General features: G+C 39.7%; 1 protein-coding gene across 1 annotated transcript in view; it reads right to left on the minus strand.

Moving 5' to 3' along the window:
• AIFM1 (apoptosis inducing factor mitochondria associated 1) overlaps positions 1-14,174 on the minus strand; it is a 29,128-nt gene extending 14,954 nt beyond the window's left edge. Inside the window, exons 1-5 of the mRNA XM_055438625.2 lie at positions 13,909-14,174; positions 6,579-6,721; positions 2,190-2,289; positions 1,112-1,236; positions 854-984 (exon numbers count right to left, since the gene is read on the minus strand). Of these exons, the coding sequence (XP_055294600.1) occupies positions 854-984; positions 1,112-1,236; positions 2,190-2,289; positions 6,579-6,721; positions 13,909-14,014 (605 nt within the window). The 5' untranslated portion in view covers positions 14,015-14,174. The remainder of the gene's footprint in view (positions 1-853; positions 985-1,111; positions 1,237-2,189; positions 2,290-6,578; positions 6,722-13,908) is intronic.
• Between the last annotated feature and the right edge of the window lie 4,297 nt (positions 14,175-18,471).

Consider the following 18,471-nt stretch of genomic DNA (forward strand, 5'->3'; position numbering starts at 1 on the left):
TGCCAATGCAGGAGACGCAGGAAACGTGGGTTTGATCCCTGGGTCAAGAAGATCCCCTAGAGGAGTAAATGGCAACCCACTCCAGTATTCTTGCCTGGAGAATCCCATGGACAGAGGAGACTGTAGTCCAAGGGGTTGCAAAGAGTTGGACACAACTAAGCGATTAAGCATACACACATAATTGGAAGTATGCATCCTGCTTGATAACAGGACATGGTACGAGTGAGGGAGGCAGGTAGATTTATAAAATTTAGTCCAGTGTCAAAGGGATCCACTAACGAGGAAAAAACCTGATACCCAAGAACATGGTACTGGACTCAGGAGATCCAAGGAGCCTTTTAAAGAAAAGGGCTTCTTAACCTGTATTCCTAAGTCTCTCATGCAAAGATTTTAATAAAGAGTTTCTTCCTCAGTGTTCCCACTGTATCCCTGCAATTCTGAATGTCTCCTGGGGCATCAAAGAAAGTGCCATAGAACAGTGTCTTTTGTTCTGCTTTTACGGGACATGCCTAGGCAAGTGTGAAGACATGACAACACAAGCTGAGTTGCTCTTCGAAGTCTAATACAAGGTCCTAGGAACAGGGGCATTAGTACTTCAGAGGCCAACATTATAACTTCAGCTATTGGTAGCACTGGTTAACAGAATCCAGGACTCTTGCCACTATAGCCTGATGTTCGCTCTAAGCTATACACTCGCTCAAAGTGTGTACTACAGCAGACTCCGGAGTGCTGCCAAGTCACCTGTCTTATGTGCTGTGTGTAGTTCCTGCTAAATCCTGTCCTCTCTGTGCTGAAGAGACAGTACAACCAGCTGAAGTTGCTGGTTGGGCCCATTTTACATAAGTGAACAGACCTTCGCTCTTTTCCATTCCATTGTTTGAATCGCAGTGTCTTTGTGACATTTGGGTCATCTGAAAACCACAGTTCTTTCGAAAGAGGAGGTCTCATGTAAGGCAGCTCAGGATCTTCAGATACAATCAGTACCTTTGGACACAAAATAATGATACTTATCACAGCCAAGTTGTTTAAGAGGCAAATGTCAAAGTGCTTACGTTGGCTAAGTGCTTGTGGACCACACCTTCCATGTCAAGCAAGACAGTGTGTGCCTTACCCTGGCTCCAGGATCCCGAGCCCGGATGGATCTGGCTGCAGCAAAAGCAGCAGTGCCTCCACCAATAAGCAGGAATGGAACGTGACTTGGTATCCTAACTTGGGGTTCTGGCTCTCCTTCCAGAGCTATAAGCAAAAGATCAGACAAGGTGAATATTTTTTAAGTCTCGGATGACTCCTTGCCACTATTTTAAAAAAATCACCTTGAACTTGACTCAATCCTTTATATAAAAAGCTAGCAAAACACTGCAACTACATTAATCTTAACAAGCGTCACATCTTCTGAAATGATAGGAAAAGGAAGCATCCCTGTGATAAGTGAAGGTTACTCAAAAAAAGAGGTGAATGATGTGGCCAATGTCATTGACTCACTAAGCCTCTCAGAACTAGAACCTAGCTTCAATGTTTAGCTGTTTCTCAAATATACTAGAAAGTATATATTTGAAGGCTTCTGCCCTGCCCATTTAATTTCTTAATGACCAACAGGAAAATATCAAGTTCAGTTTCACCTTTTGTTAGTAATAATGGAGGAAAACTGAGCAGAATTGATCTGACAAGGTGGGGATTACTAAACAATGTTCAAGAATAAGGAGGTGTTATGGAGGAAAGTGATGGAAATGGCCTACCTAGAGTTGTGCGGTTTATTAAAGGATTAAAACATTCCTTGAGAAATCAAGCCAGAAGTGTGGGATGAAAATGATGGCGAGCGCTACATGCTTTAGACAAACACATCTTGAACAACTCCGAACTCCAAAGACTCACAAGGGGAACAAAACAGACCAAAAGAATATCCTCATTGGGGGAAAAAAAGGATTTCATCTCTTTTCCAATAAGTATCTTTGTCAAGCTTGCATTTTTTAATTTAAAGCTTGCCTTTTAAGAGTTTAATATAAAGAAAAACAACCAATTACTAATCACTAAGTTTATTCTCAAACCTAAATTACAGTCAAACACTTGCAATACCATAGTTTCTGGAAGTTTACAATCTCACAGTATCATCATGTCAACAAGATACCTGCAAAGCACAGCAAATTGTCTGTAACTTTCCCTTTATATAATGAGTCTCAAATCATACTCACCAGATGATGTGGCTCTTTTCTGTTTCTCTTCTGGTGTCAGCCCTAACCCTGAAATTCTTTCATTGTATCTTTTTTTGTCATCTTTTATTGTCTTGTAGGCCTGTAGACCCAAACATGGAGAAAATTTATTTCATCATACAGCTAGCTAGCACACATCATAAGTAACATTCATTATCTTTCAATTAAATGAGAAGCTTTTGTCTATATGAAGTTAGTTCTTCTGTGTTAGAATCACTAAGGCAAAAATATTTTCTTAAAAAATAAAAAAAAAATATTTAGTGTGTACACACTTGGTGTGGAAAGAATACAGGTAAGCAGATTAAAATGTTCCAGTTTCAGATTTCCTTAGGCTCTATGTGAAGAATTTTCCTCATGTTTAATTCTGAAGGTACAGTTGAAAGAAAAAGAAAAATACTTTATACTGGAAGAATAAAGTGCTAGGAAGAGCTAAACTTTATAAAACAGGTTTTGGACTCTGCTGGATACTGGCTGTGAAACCAATCTATAGGGTCCTGGGTAGGAAGCTGGGCCACAAGTTCTCTTGGAAGATGTCCCAAGTTATGACTTAGATAACGTCCTGAAGCATGAACACCAGTAAGCCTAGTCTCATAGAGTAACCCATCTTTCCCTCAAAGGCCTATTCTTTAATGACACTCAGATACTTAATGGGCAAACATCTCACTTAACTACTGTATTTAAAATATACTATCTTCTCTTTCCTTTCAAATTGAAGGGCTAGTTTTTTTAACACAGCATTAGAATTGACTAGTTTTCTTTTTTTAATTCAGCATCAGAATTTATTGAAGATCTTTTAAAAAGCAGTAGGCAAGAACGACTTGTTTTCGTTATAACACTTTTGCTCTTTTTGTATCCCGCAGGGTCAACAAGACAGGAATTTAAGTGACCATATGTCAGCTGAAATCCCACATAATTAATTGGAGGAAAAAGTAAGGATGATCAGAGGAAGTAGCATAAAATATGTTTTAAGAATAATATGAGCCTCTTACAGAGCAATCCACTAGCAATGTACTGAATTAAGGAACCTGAACTCTCAGATTTGCACTTGATATTTATCAGCCTGGAACCATCTAATATACAACATGAATGGATTAGAAAATTAAGTGCTGTATGTTAAAAGATAATGGTTATTCCTTGAATTTACCACTAAATTCATCAAATTCATAAACTGAATTCAGGTAATACTAATTTCAGGAAGAGTTGTTTTTTTTTAATCTTGGCAGCAGATATTATATACAAGTCCAGCATTTACTCATTCCTTAAAAAAGTATTTAAGAAAGGGATTTCTACCTAAAAAGATGGCTTAAGCTGGTCACTGTGAGTGAACAGAGAAATAAACTGGGGTCATGTTCACACTGAGACAGATATCCAATAATAGCCTAGGCCTCTCACACCTCCTATTGGCTTCACACATCAGGGAAGAGGAGACCAAGAAATACCTTGAGGTTTACTGGGGAAAGAACAAGAAAGAGGTTTGTCATATATTTATATATTTAGCTTTTAAGTAAATGTTCTGATATAAAAATAAGTTACAGACCTACTAAATAAAAATTAACTTTTCCTCCAAGTGTCTCTGTCTCCCCAGTTTGCAGATTTCCAGTCGGTGACATGAATACATGTCAGGTTAAAAAAAACTACAAAATTCTGAAATATGTTAGCAGACAACTGTTCTAAACAGATGAATATAATGCCATCTATTCCACTTAAAGGAATATGAAAGGTAACAGTTCATTTTCTGAGTGAGGCAATGTGGTCCTATCAGTTGAACAATGGCTCAAATGCTAAATCTCATTAAATATTCTAAAAGCCACTTTGGCAGTGTGTGTGTGCATGTGCATGCACACTCAGCAGTGTCCACCTCTTTGCAACCCCATGGACTGCATGTAGCTCACCAGGCTCCTCTGCTCACGGACAAATCTAAGTCACCTCAGATCATGTTTTAAATGATTTAAAATGTAATCTAAAACAAAACACAACAGTCTGAAAAGTTGTAGGTAGACAAAAGCTTATCATTTAACCTAAAACCACCATAATACAGCAGCTTTACTATTACCAGTGTTGGATAAACACAGAAGGCAATGAGGCATTTAACTGAATGGCTTGAGAGGAACTTGTGCTTCGCAGACATTTCTAAGACAAGAGGAAGCAACAGTATGAGTGGCCCTGTCCTGTGGCCTGGCATTAAGAGATTCGCCTGGCAAGCTCTGTGGAGGCCATCCAACTCTGGTACAGCAACATGAACCAGAGGTTTAATGGGTTTCAAACATATCAGATATGAACACTTTAAATCTATTTCTGAATGAATGGGGCGGAACTGATGGGAAAAGTTGAGAGAGCTATGAAATGGAAAAGTTAAGGTTTAGAGGGTAGTATCTAAATAATGAAAGAGAGGCATTTAAAAAAGCAGTTGACACAAATGCATTAGCTTATACCACTTCAGCCACTAGTTTGACCAAATTACATACAGATTACAAAAGGGACACTGCCAAATGAATTTAGTTGAAACAGAGGCTGGGGGTGAGTGTGGAGCACACTGCAATTTCTATGGCTTTTTGGACCTCCTCAGAAGCATTCAATAAAATGCCCTTTCACAATAAAAGTAGGGTTAATTTACTGTTTCCCACAAAACACAGAAATTATATTTTACCTAAAATGATTCAAAATGGATGGTGTTCAAGTCACCTTTACTTGCTTACTCAATGTTTACTCTTTGAGACTATCTTGTTAGGTATGCAGCACTAAAGCACAATATAATTTAGCATCATAAAAAAAGAATTATGAAACTGGCAAAAGTTTCAAAGACAGGGTTGATGATGAGGATTTATAGTAATCATTAAATGTATGGCTTTAGATATTTCCAGTAAGACTTTAACAGTTTGAAGAATGAGATTTGAGGACTCCCTAGTGACTGACAATGTCCCTTTAATAAATACCTAGAAAGCACATGCCACGAATGTTTCATTATGTTCTAATGGATCAAGTTTTCATTAGTGCCATGGTCTCACCCACCCTACCCCCAAAATATATTTGAGTGTAAGTATCTTACATAATAAACTCCTGCCCCAGTGACTGTTGCTCCTACAATTAAGAAGTACACTAGGCTGCTGCCATCTTTCCCAGAAGCACCTGTAGACGCTAGTGATCTAGAAGGGGGTCCTAGGTGATGGCACTGCACAACTGTAGGTAAAGACAAGGCCAAGAAAGAAACAAAGGGAAATAGAAAAAGCGCTAAGTATTAATGAAGAAACATTCACTATAAAGGCAGGGAAGTGCTTTTGGTTACCTTGTGCTAAAAAGAAAAACAAATGCTGTTCCAGGATTGGAGGAGAATGTATATTTCCTCAAAGTCTGTCACCAGACAGAGCTCACCTAGTTCTTACTCTGATTCAACTTACAGCTGGCAAGAGCTATCTACTTTCCTTGTGCATTTGGAGTTAGGTCAGAGAATGATCATCTAAGTGACTTCAAATAATTTTCATGTTCCCCCCTCCTTTTTTTAATGCAATGATTGAGTAACAGAGAAAAGTTCACCCTCTTATCAAATGTAGAAAGAACTAAAATTGTAATGCTGTCCAACCATTTCCTCTCAATAAGTAAAATAAACAGCTTCCTTCAATCAAGGGCGTTACTAGGTGTTATCTAAGTTGGTTCACTCAACCTTACATGATCCAGCTTTAGACTGATCTGCTTAGTCACAGTAAACTCTGCCAAGTTAAAAAAAAAATGCCCACAGAATAATTCCTCTGTCACCAGCTAAGCTGATCACAGTTCATTTAAGGGGATATTATTGTGGTAATACTATATAACAGTTTAAAGCACATTTCTCACCTCACACAAACTCCATCCTAAACCTGGAGATACTAGACCTACTTCTATAATTTAGTCTTTGGATGAGCTTCTTGGATAAGTTTTCCTTTCAGGAATGCTGAACTGAAAGTTATTGTTTTTAAATGTTTATTATCCCAAGCCAAGGAAAAATACAATATTTGGCAAATGGGTCAAAATAAAAAAATATTGTGCTAAGGAGCTGCAATGAATTTTGATCTTATTCATAGGTTAGTGCATTATATCCAAGAGAAAATGTATAATTCCATAGATTAGTCAAATCTAAGGAAATGCAGAAGCTTTCAAGTAAAGAGGAAAAAGACAAGTGCAAAGAGCAAAGATCATCAACAAGAGATTAAATTTCAGTCATTCCCAAATTGGTTCTCACAGACTATTAGACAGTAGGCACTCTAAAGAAGGCTCTTTGGAAATTCTTCCAAAAAGAGAAAGGAGAATTAGTTGTAAAAGTCTTAAAGCAGAGTAGTACTGAGTCTATTAATGGGAGCTGTTTGGCAGCTTCTTTACACAAGCTGCTTTTCTACTTACATATGCACCAGCTCCTATTGTTGATAAGCCCACAATAAGGACTAATACAGAATTATCGATTTTGCCCCCTGATGGACCAGAGCTAGCCATTTGTCTTGTCATCTGGAGTTCTAGAGGAACATGCCATCGCTGGAACAAGTTGCCTAAGGAACACAATTTATTAAGACACACACACATACAAAAATAAAATAGTTAATACATGTTTATGACTAAACGTCAATGCATTGCACAAGTAAAGACTTAAATGCACACTGGGCTGTGTCATATTCACTGTCAAATGACCAAGGAGAAAAAAACTTAAAACTGTACACACAAATACAACAGATATCAGAATATACACTCTAAAGTTGTTGGAGTTTGACAAGTATAATTTAATGCTGTACAGGGAGGAATTTATAGCTTCCAGAAAAGGTAATGAAAAACATGGGCAGTTCATCAAATACTTCTCTCTTCACATCTTCACCGTAAATGAAGCAAACACGGAGAGATGACTGAATAGACAGATATAAGAAGTTAACTACAGGCTACCTGGGATACTCTAACAATCACCTAAGGAGTAATTTAAATGGCCGGCTCAAACCTTGCACAAATAGACTCCAGCAGCGCAATCTAACCAGAACAGAGTTAGCCTTGTGTGAAAGGTAATGTGTCCTGGAAGACAGAAATGCTAAATCTCAGAAGAAAACCAGGAAAAAAATTAGGTAAATTTATCTCCCCCAAAGAACTGAAGAATTTTGGATGATATTTTTTAGAATGACAAAATTTAAAATATCCACTGACTACTTGGCTCCAAGTCCTCCAAAATAATACAAAGATTATGTTGATGTAGAAACTCGGAATGGCTATTAAGAATCTGAGGATCATATCAACGCTCACACATGGAAATGTCAGACTTTCATAGACTTCTTTCTCCAGGAGGATGCTGGCATTTTCAAATGAAGGAAGAAGGTCCCAGCACCTTCCCTGCTTGTGACAGTCTTCATGTTGACTACTGACCTAGAACAGGGGTTTGCAAATTCTTTCTGTAAAGAACCAGACAGAAAATATTTTCAGCTTTGCAGGCCACACAGTCTCTGCTGTAACTACTTAATTCTGCTAATGTTGTGCCAAGGCAACCACAACATAAAAATGAATGGGTGTGATTGTGTCCCAACAAAACTTTGTTAGTGGACACTGAAATGTGAATTTTAAATAATTTTCAAAAAACCGTCTACTAAAAATTTTTTGGGGCCATCTTAAAAATGGAAAAACCAATTTTAGCTCAAGGGGCATAGGAAAGCATGTGGGTTTGGCCTGTGGGCTGTAGTTTGCCAATCCTGATCTAGAGCAGTGGTTCTAAAACTTGAGTGGGCATCAGAGTCCCCCAGAGGGTTTATTAAAGCATGGAAGGCCAGACCTATACCACCCCCACCCCAGAGTCTCTGAGCTGGAGGATCTGAGATAGGGCTCAAGAAACAGCATTTCTAATGAGTTCCCAGGTGACACTGATGCTGCCAGTCTACACTTCGAGAGGCAAGTAGGTTATGTTCAGATCTGACCAAGCTTTAAAAGACAAACAGAACAGCACCGGTAGCTGGTCCATATGTACTTGCAGAAATTCAAAACAGGGAGCTTTTCCCCAGCTTTCACAATTACAGGGCTCAGAGGGGGTATAAACATGTCCAAAACGCAGCTGCATTCTCTTACCTGAAATCCTTGGGAACATGGGCATCCCAGAGCTTAGAATTATTAGGTGCTAAGTATATAATGCATATACCATATAGTAAGTAACACCCAGCATAATAAGGGGCAGCAACCTAGTCACACGCATTAATGTTTCTATGACCAATCACAATGAAGAGAATAAACAAAAGATTCTAAGTTAACTTCTCTCCAGTTCAGGTTACAAAAACTTGACAAATGAGTCCCACAAACTTGATAATTTTAGTCCTATTTTCATTTCTAAATTATAGATAAGAAACTATGGATCTATATTCTTAGAACTGGAAATGTGTTTTTCTCTACTGTTTTTATTTCTTAGCTGTTTTAGAATCTTTCATCACTGAATGAAATAAAATGGCTTATATTTGGGAACAACAACAAATCATGAAAATAAAAACATGGGCAAGGGTTGAGAAGCTTATCTCAATCTGGGCAAGCTTTTGATTTTCAGAAGTCCATAAAAATGATGAAGCATCAGAAATAGAAACTGACAAATCTCAGAGCTTAGAAAATGAAACTGGGTAGAAAAAGTTCCGCATTGTTAGATAGAGTACAATGAATTTAGTTGTCTCTTACCTCCATCCCAAGTTTTTTTTAACCAAAAATAAATGTTTTTAAAATTCCATTTATTCCTCTGCTGCTGCTGCTGCTAAGTCGCTTCAGTCGTGTCTGACTCTGTGCGACCCCATAGACGGCAGCCCACCAGGCTCCCCCGTCCCTGGGATTCTCCAGGCAAGAACACTGGAGTGGGTTGCCATTTCCTTCTCCAATGCATGAAAGTGAAAAGTGAAAGTGAGGTCGCTCAGTCGTGTGTGACTGAGTGACCCCATGGACTGCGGCCTACCAGGCTTCTCCATCCATGGGATTTTCTAGGCAAGAGTACTGGAGTGGCTTGCCATTGCCTTCTCCGATTTATTCCTCTGCTGCTGCTGCTGCTGCTAAGTCGCTTCAGTCGTGTCCGACTCTGTGTGACCCCATAGATGGAAGCCCACCAGGCTCCCCCGTCCCTGGGATTCTCCAGGCAAGAACACTGGAGTGGGCTGCCATTTCCTTCTCCAATGTGTGAAAGTGGAAAGTGAAAAGTGAAAGTGAAGTCGCTCAGTCGTGTCCGACCCTTAGCGACCCCACGGACTGCAGCCTACCAGGCTCCTCCATCCATGGGATTTTCTAGGCAAGAGTACTGGAGTGGCTTGCCATTGCCTTCTCCTTTTATTCCTCTAGAAGATCCTAAATCTAAAAACCATAATAACTTTGTTTTAATATAATAATTTAAGTTCAGCAGTTTCTGCCTCAATTTGCCAAAAAAATACATTTAAAAGCAAGTTGACTTTTTAAAAAGTAAATGGTTTTACATTTACACTATTGCTTGAAAAGAAATATAACACAATACAGTCATTAACAAATCAACTTTTTACATATCTAGTGACTTTAATTTTGTAAAAGGTGATAATATGGTATGGATATTCATATTTCCCCCCAATTTTCTTTTACCTACATAATTATTCCCACACCTTTCCTACCACAGCCTCAGAGTTTTAGGAAATCTTACATAAAGACTGAGAAACATGCCTTTTCACTTGTCTTACTAATGTGGGAAAGCCCCCTTACTCCTTGACTTCTCATTGCACCAATCTACTTATTTTAGATTTTCTGCAGTCAGACTACATGTACCAAAGTAGAGCTTTCTTCCTCACACTTACGATTTTTTAAAAACTGATCATTTATACATAATAATATGATTGCCATTTTTGTGATAATTAGAACCTCTACCATGTCATATTAATTATCATTTCTTTGTAGTTGTTGGAATAATTAAGATCTAGTTTCTTAGCAAGTCTGATATTATAATACAATATTATTGTCTATATTCATTATATCATGCAAGGATTCAATTCCTGTAGGAGTTTGCTCAATAAATATTTCATGAATTAATGAATAAGATAAATAGAAATTCATCCCAGTTCTACTGATAAGGACTGAACATTTTGAAGAAATTTTTGCAAAGAAGTTTTGAATACCACAGGCTAGTGTTAGAATAGTACCTAAATCAACAAATTCACTGCTGTAGGTTTCATAATCTCCTATTTTTCCATACACCCAGAAGCCCTTTTCCACAAATACATCCATACAATTGAGGCACCCAGAAATTTCAAGTGGTTAGGAGGTCCAATATGCTCTTGAATCTTGTTTTCTGAACATCAAACTTATTCTTCTAACATGTCTAGAACACAGGATCAGACAAGCCTAGGTGATCTGTCCATTGCAGCTAAATGCCTCTTGTGAGAAACACTCCGAAGAAAGGCACCAAAAGAAAAATGATTTTTATGACACACAAAAAATCTAACTCTATTCTGCAAAGTTAAGTCCTTCACAGTACTAGGGTTCCGTCACTGAGAATTTACCATGTACCAGACTGTACAAAATGCTGAGGACACAAAACTAAATGCGACAAAATTCCTGTCCTCGGGTAGTGTATAGGTTAGGAGGGGAGAATGGCTATAACTATTCTGAATATCAGAAAAATGGGCTTGACACAAATCACAAGAGATTCAAGGTTGAAAAATGGGCTTGACACAAATCACAAGAGATTCAAGGTTGCTCAGTTTGGCTTTTTAGTCCTTAGGTCAGTGGAACAGAAGGGAGTCATTATTCATTCAGAATAGCAGTTTCCAAACTTGCCCGATTATTTGAATTACATCAGCAGCCTTGTTAAATATAAGCCGTGGGAATCCACAGCTCTCTTCCAAAGATTCTCACTTGGTACAGCTGGGGTTGGCCCTCCACTTTAACTTATTCGACCAGGCAAGTTTTGGAAACATGCAAGTTACAATATACAGCAACTCCCTTAAAATATTATCAAATGTCTAGAAGAAAAGGTTGACTCGCTAAAATTTCCTTCTGGAAAGTTCTGTCCCAGCAAAAAGAAAGGGTAAAGGCTTATCTTCTAGGCTTCAAAAAAGTGTCATTTGAGGGTGGGATGGTTTGGGAGAATGGCATTGAAACATGTATATTATCATATGTGAAAGAATCGCCAGTTCAGGGTCGATGCATGTTACAGGATGCTCAGGGCTGGTATGCGGGGATGACCCAGAGGGAGGATAAAGGGAGGAGGGAGGTGGGAGGGGGGTTCAGGAGGGGGAACTCATGTACACCTGGGGCGGATTCATGTCAATGTATGGCAAAACCCACCAATATAATATTGTAAAATAATTAGCCTCCAATAAAAATAAAAATAAATGAAAAAAAAGTGTCATTTGGCAGTGTCCAGGAAGTCTGGATCATTGCCCACAAGGAATCCAGTTTCTTTTTTAAGAGGGTGAAAAGAGTTCTGAACAGAGCAAAATGTTCAAACATTTGACCCTCAGGTCGGGGGTCAGTGATGAGTTTGATCACATCGATAGCACAATGTTTGATAACCAAATAAAAACTACAGAACAGAAAACATCTATTACCTACCTAACCCATATGCTCCTCAATTCTGAATGCCGACACAAAGTGGTTACTATAAATTACCTTCAATCTTTTCTGGAAAGAGGCAGAGCATCCAAATATAGTAAATAACCAGATAGTAGTAATTATTGCTTTAAGGCAAAAGGCAACATATAATGCAAATGAACTTGACAACAGTGACAGATGTGGATGAGATGTTCCAAGGTAGGTTTAAAGTTTGCTATAATCCTAGCAAAGAACTAGTGGGGAGGGAGGGGAAAACAGGAAGGGGAAATGGCCTATCTACAAACATGCCTCTCCCTGATCTACGTAAAAACATATGGTAAACGTATGGGCAAAGGAATTCAGATTAAGAGCAATTAGTCAAGCCACAAAACAAGGTTGATTCCTAAAACGACAGAATCATTTCTTTTTGAAATTGTAACCCCACCCCCACCCATTGCTAAAGATAATAAGGTTACCCTTTGGTGCTTGGCCAAAGGACAAATAACTGTATACAAAAAGGTGGATGGATCTGTTGAGAAGTCAGAATATACTCTACAGCAGACTGCCTTAAAACAAAATCATGCAATGGAAAATAACACTTTTAGTGAGTATTTTTCAGTAGTTCTAATATCACCAACCACCTCAAACATCTCTTAAATCAATTCACCTTTGCAAATCCACACTTAATTGATGAGAACGTTTGTTCAGACATCAGAATGCTGGCAAAAGTTGTGAGTTTTAGGCAAAATAAGTACACAAAGTTTCAAAGCCCACTGTGGATGAAAATCGTCAGCTTACCTAAATTTCTGTGTAAATTTCTGTCCAACTTACATACAGCATCCTCAATTCAACGTACAAAACCCATACAGATGACCTCATAGACAGGATGTTAGTTTTTCAGACCTCTGCTAAGGCATAAGTGTTAAATTTCAAGAGCAACACGCCTTAGGACATACCTCAGGTACCCCCATCAGGAAACATTTTCTTGAGGGATAGCAACTGGAAAAACTATTCAAATGTACATTTATAAAGACTCTCACAATCTAAGGGAAATATTTTCCACTTTTTAAAAAGCACCCAGCAAGCAGTTCCATGTTGAAAAGGCCTCAAGGCAGTTCTATATTGACACTGCTAATATGAATATCCTTGGGTGACCATTCAAAGATTATTGATGAAAAAAAAAAACAAGCACCTTCTACTGGTGGATAATTCTTTACCCCCTTGAAGTTGTGCAGGTTGAAAATTGGCAGGTTCAAGACATGTTTAGATAAATTCAAGGATATCTGATGCCCAATGGACTTAGAGGGGAACCAGATTTATCCTTAACCTTTTGAGATCAAACTTTAGGAAACAGTGTGGAGTTGGGGCAAGAGGATTAGCGACCTAGAAACCGGCAAACTATCCTCTCCTCTACCTATTAATTAGGTATATGACCTTGAGCAAGTAATTTCACCTCTCTGTACCTCGGTTTATTATCTATAAAATGAGCGGGTTGAATTTTACCATGAAATCCCTTCCAGCTCTAGAATTTGCTGAAACAAGTTCATGGGCGGGGGGCAAATACAGTGTGTTCTGTGAACTGTTTCTTCGAAACATTAGAGACCATCAAGAATTACACTGACCAGGCAACTCAACTCAAATTAATTCTGGGCCAACTCTTTCTGGTGGCTGACGCACAACGGACAGACTTCTTACTTGCATTGCACTATTTCTGTTTCCCAAGGGACTCAAATCTGTGAATCTCATCTGGGGTTTGGAAGGTAAGCAGGTTATATGCTCATTTACTGAAGAACTGAGGCGTAGGGCTTGTGTCCTGCTTCAAGTCTCACAATCGGTAAGTGACAAAGTCTACTTGACCTCATTGCTCTAAAAAGGCGAACCGGGGGTGGCCGGGAGGTGGCACTGGACAATACAAGACAGCCAGCTCTTCTGTTATCCCTGAACAGCAAACCCTCACAGGAAGAGGCCTCAAGCCGACTACCGGGCTCAGATCCTTTGAAGGTCAGGTCGGCACGGCTTGCGAAACTCACGATTTGGATCCCGCCAATTCGGAATTCACAGGATCGATGTGAGTGTGTTTAGTTTTTTTCCCCAGGGACGGGGGTGGGGGTGGGGGCCTTGAGCGGCATAGCGGGCCTGTGGAACCCAGGCCCTGGGTCTTCAAGGTGGGGGTTGCCCGGGATGGGTCAGTCACCTGGGAGCCGGTTCCTCTGCCTCGGGCCTCGGACGCACACTGTCCGCACCAAGGGCGCCAGCTTCTGCTTCAAAGCACCCGCTGCCAGGCCTCCACACCGGAACATTTCGGCAACCGCTACCCTGGACCTCCTCCTCCTCTCTTCTTACGCACGTACCAACGGGTCACACACCGTGGGCCCTGACCCGCTCCCCCAGCTCCCTTCCCACGCACTCTACGCAAGCTCCTCCTCCCAGCTCCGGGTGTGCATTGGACAGCTAAGCCGGCCTGCCCCAGCTGGAGAAGGGGAAGCGCGACTGGAGGCCTACTGCGCAGGCGTGGCGCTCCGCGCAGCATTGCGATTGGCCCGCAAGGAGAAGCGGGGCGCAGGCGCCTAGCTGTCCGAACACTTGGCAAGACCCCGGGCGGAGTTGCTTGCAAGTTTCCCAGGGCTGGGGGCACCGTGCTCCGCTAAGCGAGCTCAGAAAGCTGTCTGAGGAGGGACCGGTGAAGCCGCTTTGCTGGACGGTCGTGGCCGGTGCTGCCGCTGTGTCAATGGCGGGAACCTGTAACGGCACCTCACAAAGCGTGGCCCCAGCACAGTTTGTTCTTCTGCTTAAGCCACTGATTATTAGGTCCTAAGCCTTCCGGATTCTCTGACGGTAGTCCACTTCCAGTCTTTCCGGAGGTCCAGCCGAGGCACCTGGCTATGCAGATTCGGAGTGGACTTCCTTCTTTGACAAGTTGCTGGCGCTTTCCCACCCAGCCCTTGTTTCCTGGAGGAGGAATCGTTACGGGCTCTCTTTCCCAAATCTGTTGTCGTGCAGTTCTGTGTCTTAGACGCTGTCCCAGGTGCTGCGGATAGTCTCCTGCTATTATGGCTTCCGTGCTTGAGAGCAGGATGCTGGCAAAGAGTTCATGTTTCACAAACTTTCTGTGAGAGAAATCCTAAGCAGGATTTTAAGAATTATGGGAGGAGTAGGATGAGGGACTGAGTGTAAACAGGTGTTTTTGACTCCACAAAAAAAAAAAAAAAATGGAGAAGGAAATGGCAACCCACTCCAGTATTCTTGCCTGGAGAATCCCATGGATGGAGGAGCCTGATAGGCTACAGTCTACCGGGTCGCAAAGAGTCGGACACGACTGAGCGAGTTCACTTCACAAATGTAAAAATATATTTTTTGCAGTATGCAAAACATACGCCTTTTTCAAAGTTTTGAGTTACATATTTTTTTAATTTTTAAATTTTTATTTAATAAATGGTACAAAGCACAATGCCAAAAACATCAACAGTTAAAATTTCACCAAATGAAAAAATACTATAGAATACATAGTTGTAAAAAGCTACATTAAGTTATTTTACAACTGCCTCACGCTGCAAAAAGAAAAAAAAAATCCAATGCCATACCTAAGTTATCCCTCTCTCAAAATAATGCCACTTATGTTATAAACCATGAGCACCCCATCAAAAGACGGGAACTGCTTTTGTTAATTCATATATATGACTGTATCACTTTGCTATACAAAGGCAAAACATACGTCTTTTTCAAAGTTTTGAGTTACATATTTTTAATTGGGATATAACTGGAAATATAATTGCTTTATGATATAAATAAATATAATGAATTTAATAATGAAATATAATAAATACAATAAATTAATTATATGACTATAACATTGGAATCTAATTGCTTTACAGTGTTTAGTTTCTCCTGTACAACAACTTAAATCAGCTATATATATATATCTCCCCCGCACTCTTGAGCCTCCCTCTCCACCCCCTTGAGTTACATGTTCATTTAACAAGTATTTATTGAGCACTTGCCACTTGGACTGTGCCATGAAAGGAGCTCTGGGGGATATGAAAAGTATAGGAAGTAGTCACTGTCTAGTTGGGAGATGAGATATATTGGTCATTTAAATAATAACATCTGATGTAGTGCCAGAGCAAGAGAAAATAGTACGGGATGGAATAGCTAAGGAAGGACTTCATGTAAAAAGTGTTACCTGAGCTCTGTCTTGAAGAATGAATAGTAAAATTAACATAGACAGTGGAGGAGAAGAAATGATGTTTCAGGTGGTGACTACTTTGGACCAAAAGTAATATTTTCAGTGGTTAAGCATCATTGAATTTGGATCCAGTCTGCTCCAGGTTGAATCCTGGCTCTGCCACTTGGGGCAAGTCACTTATGCCTCATTTTCCTCATCTACCAATCCCATAGGGTTGTGTGAAGATTAAGTGAGCTAATATTTGTAAAGTATCTTAGAGGAAGCACCATGCTGTTTAAAATGCTTGGAAAAATAAAACAAACAAAACCCACCACATTTTCATGGGACAAAGACAGCGAGTACATACTAGGAAGTAAATAAGGACAGGTGAATGTGGTGGGGCCAGAATCAAACAGGCAAAAAAGTTTGGCCCTAATATTGTCGGTGATGAAGTTATTATTTTTAGTGGAATTAGGGATCGAGAATGAAATTACAACGTCGTTTTAGGAAGTTTAACCCAGGAAACAGTATTTATTAGGAGAAAATGATTCAGGGTGCCCATACTTACTAAGAATAGATTAATGTCCAGAAGTGCAGGTAATAGTTGACATTTAAAGTAGGGCTGTTTGAGGGGGATAAATACTGAAAATATCAATTCCACAATAAGGTAAAAAATTTCTATTTATTTCATATTTAAAGGCCTTGCAGACATTGACATTTATTATTATTTCTAAAAGTCAGTAATGAACAAGGATTGATTAAATACAAAGTTAATCCTATCTGGTGGTGAAAGAAACTTTGAAAAACACTCAAAATCTTGACAATCAGATACCTATGAAAACAATTGAGTGTATCTGAAAGACAGTCATTTAATGATGCAACATTAACACAAAAAAGACATTGTGTAGGACTTCCCTGGCAGCTCAGGGGTAAAGAATCTGCCTGCCAATGCAGGAGACAGGGGTTTGATCCCTGATCCAGGAAGAGCCCACATGTCGGGAGCAACTAAGCTGTGTGTCACAACTATTGAGCCTGTGCTCTAGAGCCCACGAGCCACTACTGAGCCCATGTGCTGCAACTGCTGAAGCCCGCGTGCCCTAGAGCCGTGCTCTGCAACAAGAGAAACCACAGCCATAAGAAGCCCGTGCACAACTAGAGAGTAGCCCCCACTCACAACAACTAGAGAAAAGCCCAGGCAGCAAGGAAGACCCAGCACAGCCAAAAATAAATAAAATTATCTTTAAAAAGGCATTGTACAGCATAGTTATTAATACTTTTGCAATAGGTGCAATGAGGTACTTTTCTTGGCCTCTTAATAAAAAATGATATTTTATCATTTTTTGGGGGGGCAAAAACAATGTACACATATTGAATAACTCCAAAAATACGAGTGAAAGTTCCTTAAAATCTCACTCCACAGACTTTTTATTAGGGCATGGGCCCATTTTGATATACCACATTCCCAGAAATCAATGTTTCTACCTTACAAATATAATGAGAGCTCTTAGACTCAGTGACAAGTTTTTGCTGGAAGCATGAGTCTAAATAATCTTATGTGGATGTAATGTTTTTTATATCTCTCAGAAAATTAGCATTAATTATGGCTATAATTAGCAAAACTTACTTTCACTCTTACCTCCTGGATATATTTGTGTGTGTGTGCCCATGCATGTGTGCTCAGTTGTGTCTGACTCTTGGCGACCCCATGGACTGCACCCTGCCAGGCTTTTCTGTCCATGGGATTTTCCAGGCAAGAATACTGGAATGGGTTGCCATTTCTTTCTCCAGGGGATCTTTCTGACCCAGGTATGGATGCCAGGCCTCCTGCATTGGCCAGTGGATTCTTTTACCACTGTACCACCTGGGAAGCCTAGTTAATAGTTATCTCTCTCTCTCTCTTTTTAAAAATAGCTACTCTTCTGTAGATAATGATCACCAGGAGCATTAGCTTCAAATACAGAGGAGAATTATCTGGCAAGCTATTTAGACATCAACCAATCAGAAACAAAATACAATGAGGCTTGCTATTCACACTATACAATGATAATAGGTATTCATAATGATGACCTTGGATTAGTCAATGAAGCTTAAATCCTTCTCGAAATGGTTTTAATATTGAATAGTATAATCTAGGGTTTTAGAAATGGGTGACCCACATATGTACTAAGAGTTAGCTATGAATATATCTGCTAACTCAGTTTAAAAAGTTTACCAACTAAAAGACTCCATTTTCCTAGCCATTTTGAGTAACGTGGAAATGGCTGAGCAGTCACATTTCAATTTGCTTACAGATCTGTCACTGATGCTCTGAATTGTTTTCCTTATGGTGGGAATGGATTTAGTCCTGTTTGTCTCTTCTGCAGCTCAACCTCACACCCAAATAAGATGGCAACTCATGTGTGCTGCTGGAATCCCTGACCTTGATGGCATTAGCAAATAACTCGAAAGTCGGTGCTCTTGGTATGTGTCATTAATACCTCAGCATATGAAATATGCAGGGGGAGGGATAAAGTCTTAAAAGGAAATGCAAATGTGCACATTTTATTGTGTGTAAGTTGTACCTCAGTAGAGTTTATTTCAAACAAATTCTGAACC

Source organism: Moschus berezovskii, chromosome X (assembly GCF_049115385.1).
Source record: "Moschus berezovskii isolate FMDL1 chromosome X, NW_MosBer_1.0, whole genome shotgun sequence".
NCBI classification, from domain to species: domain Eukaryota; kingdom Metazoa; phylum Chordata; class Mammalia; order Artiodactyla; family Moschidae; genus Moschus; species Moschus berezovskii.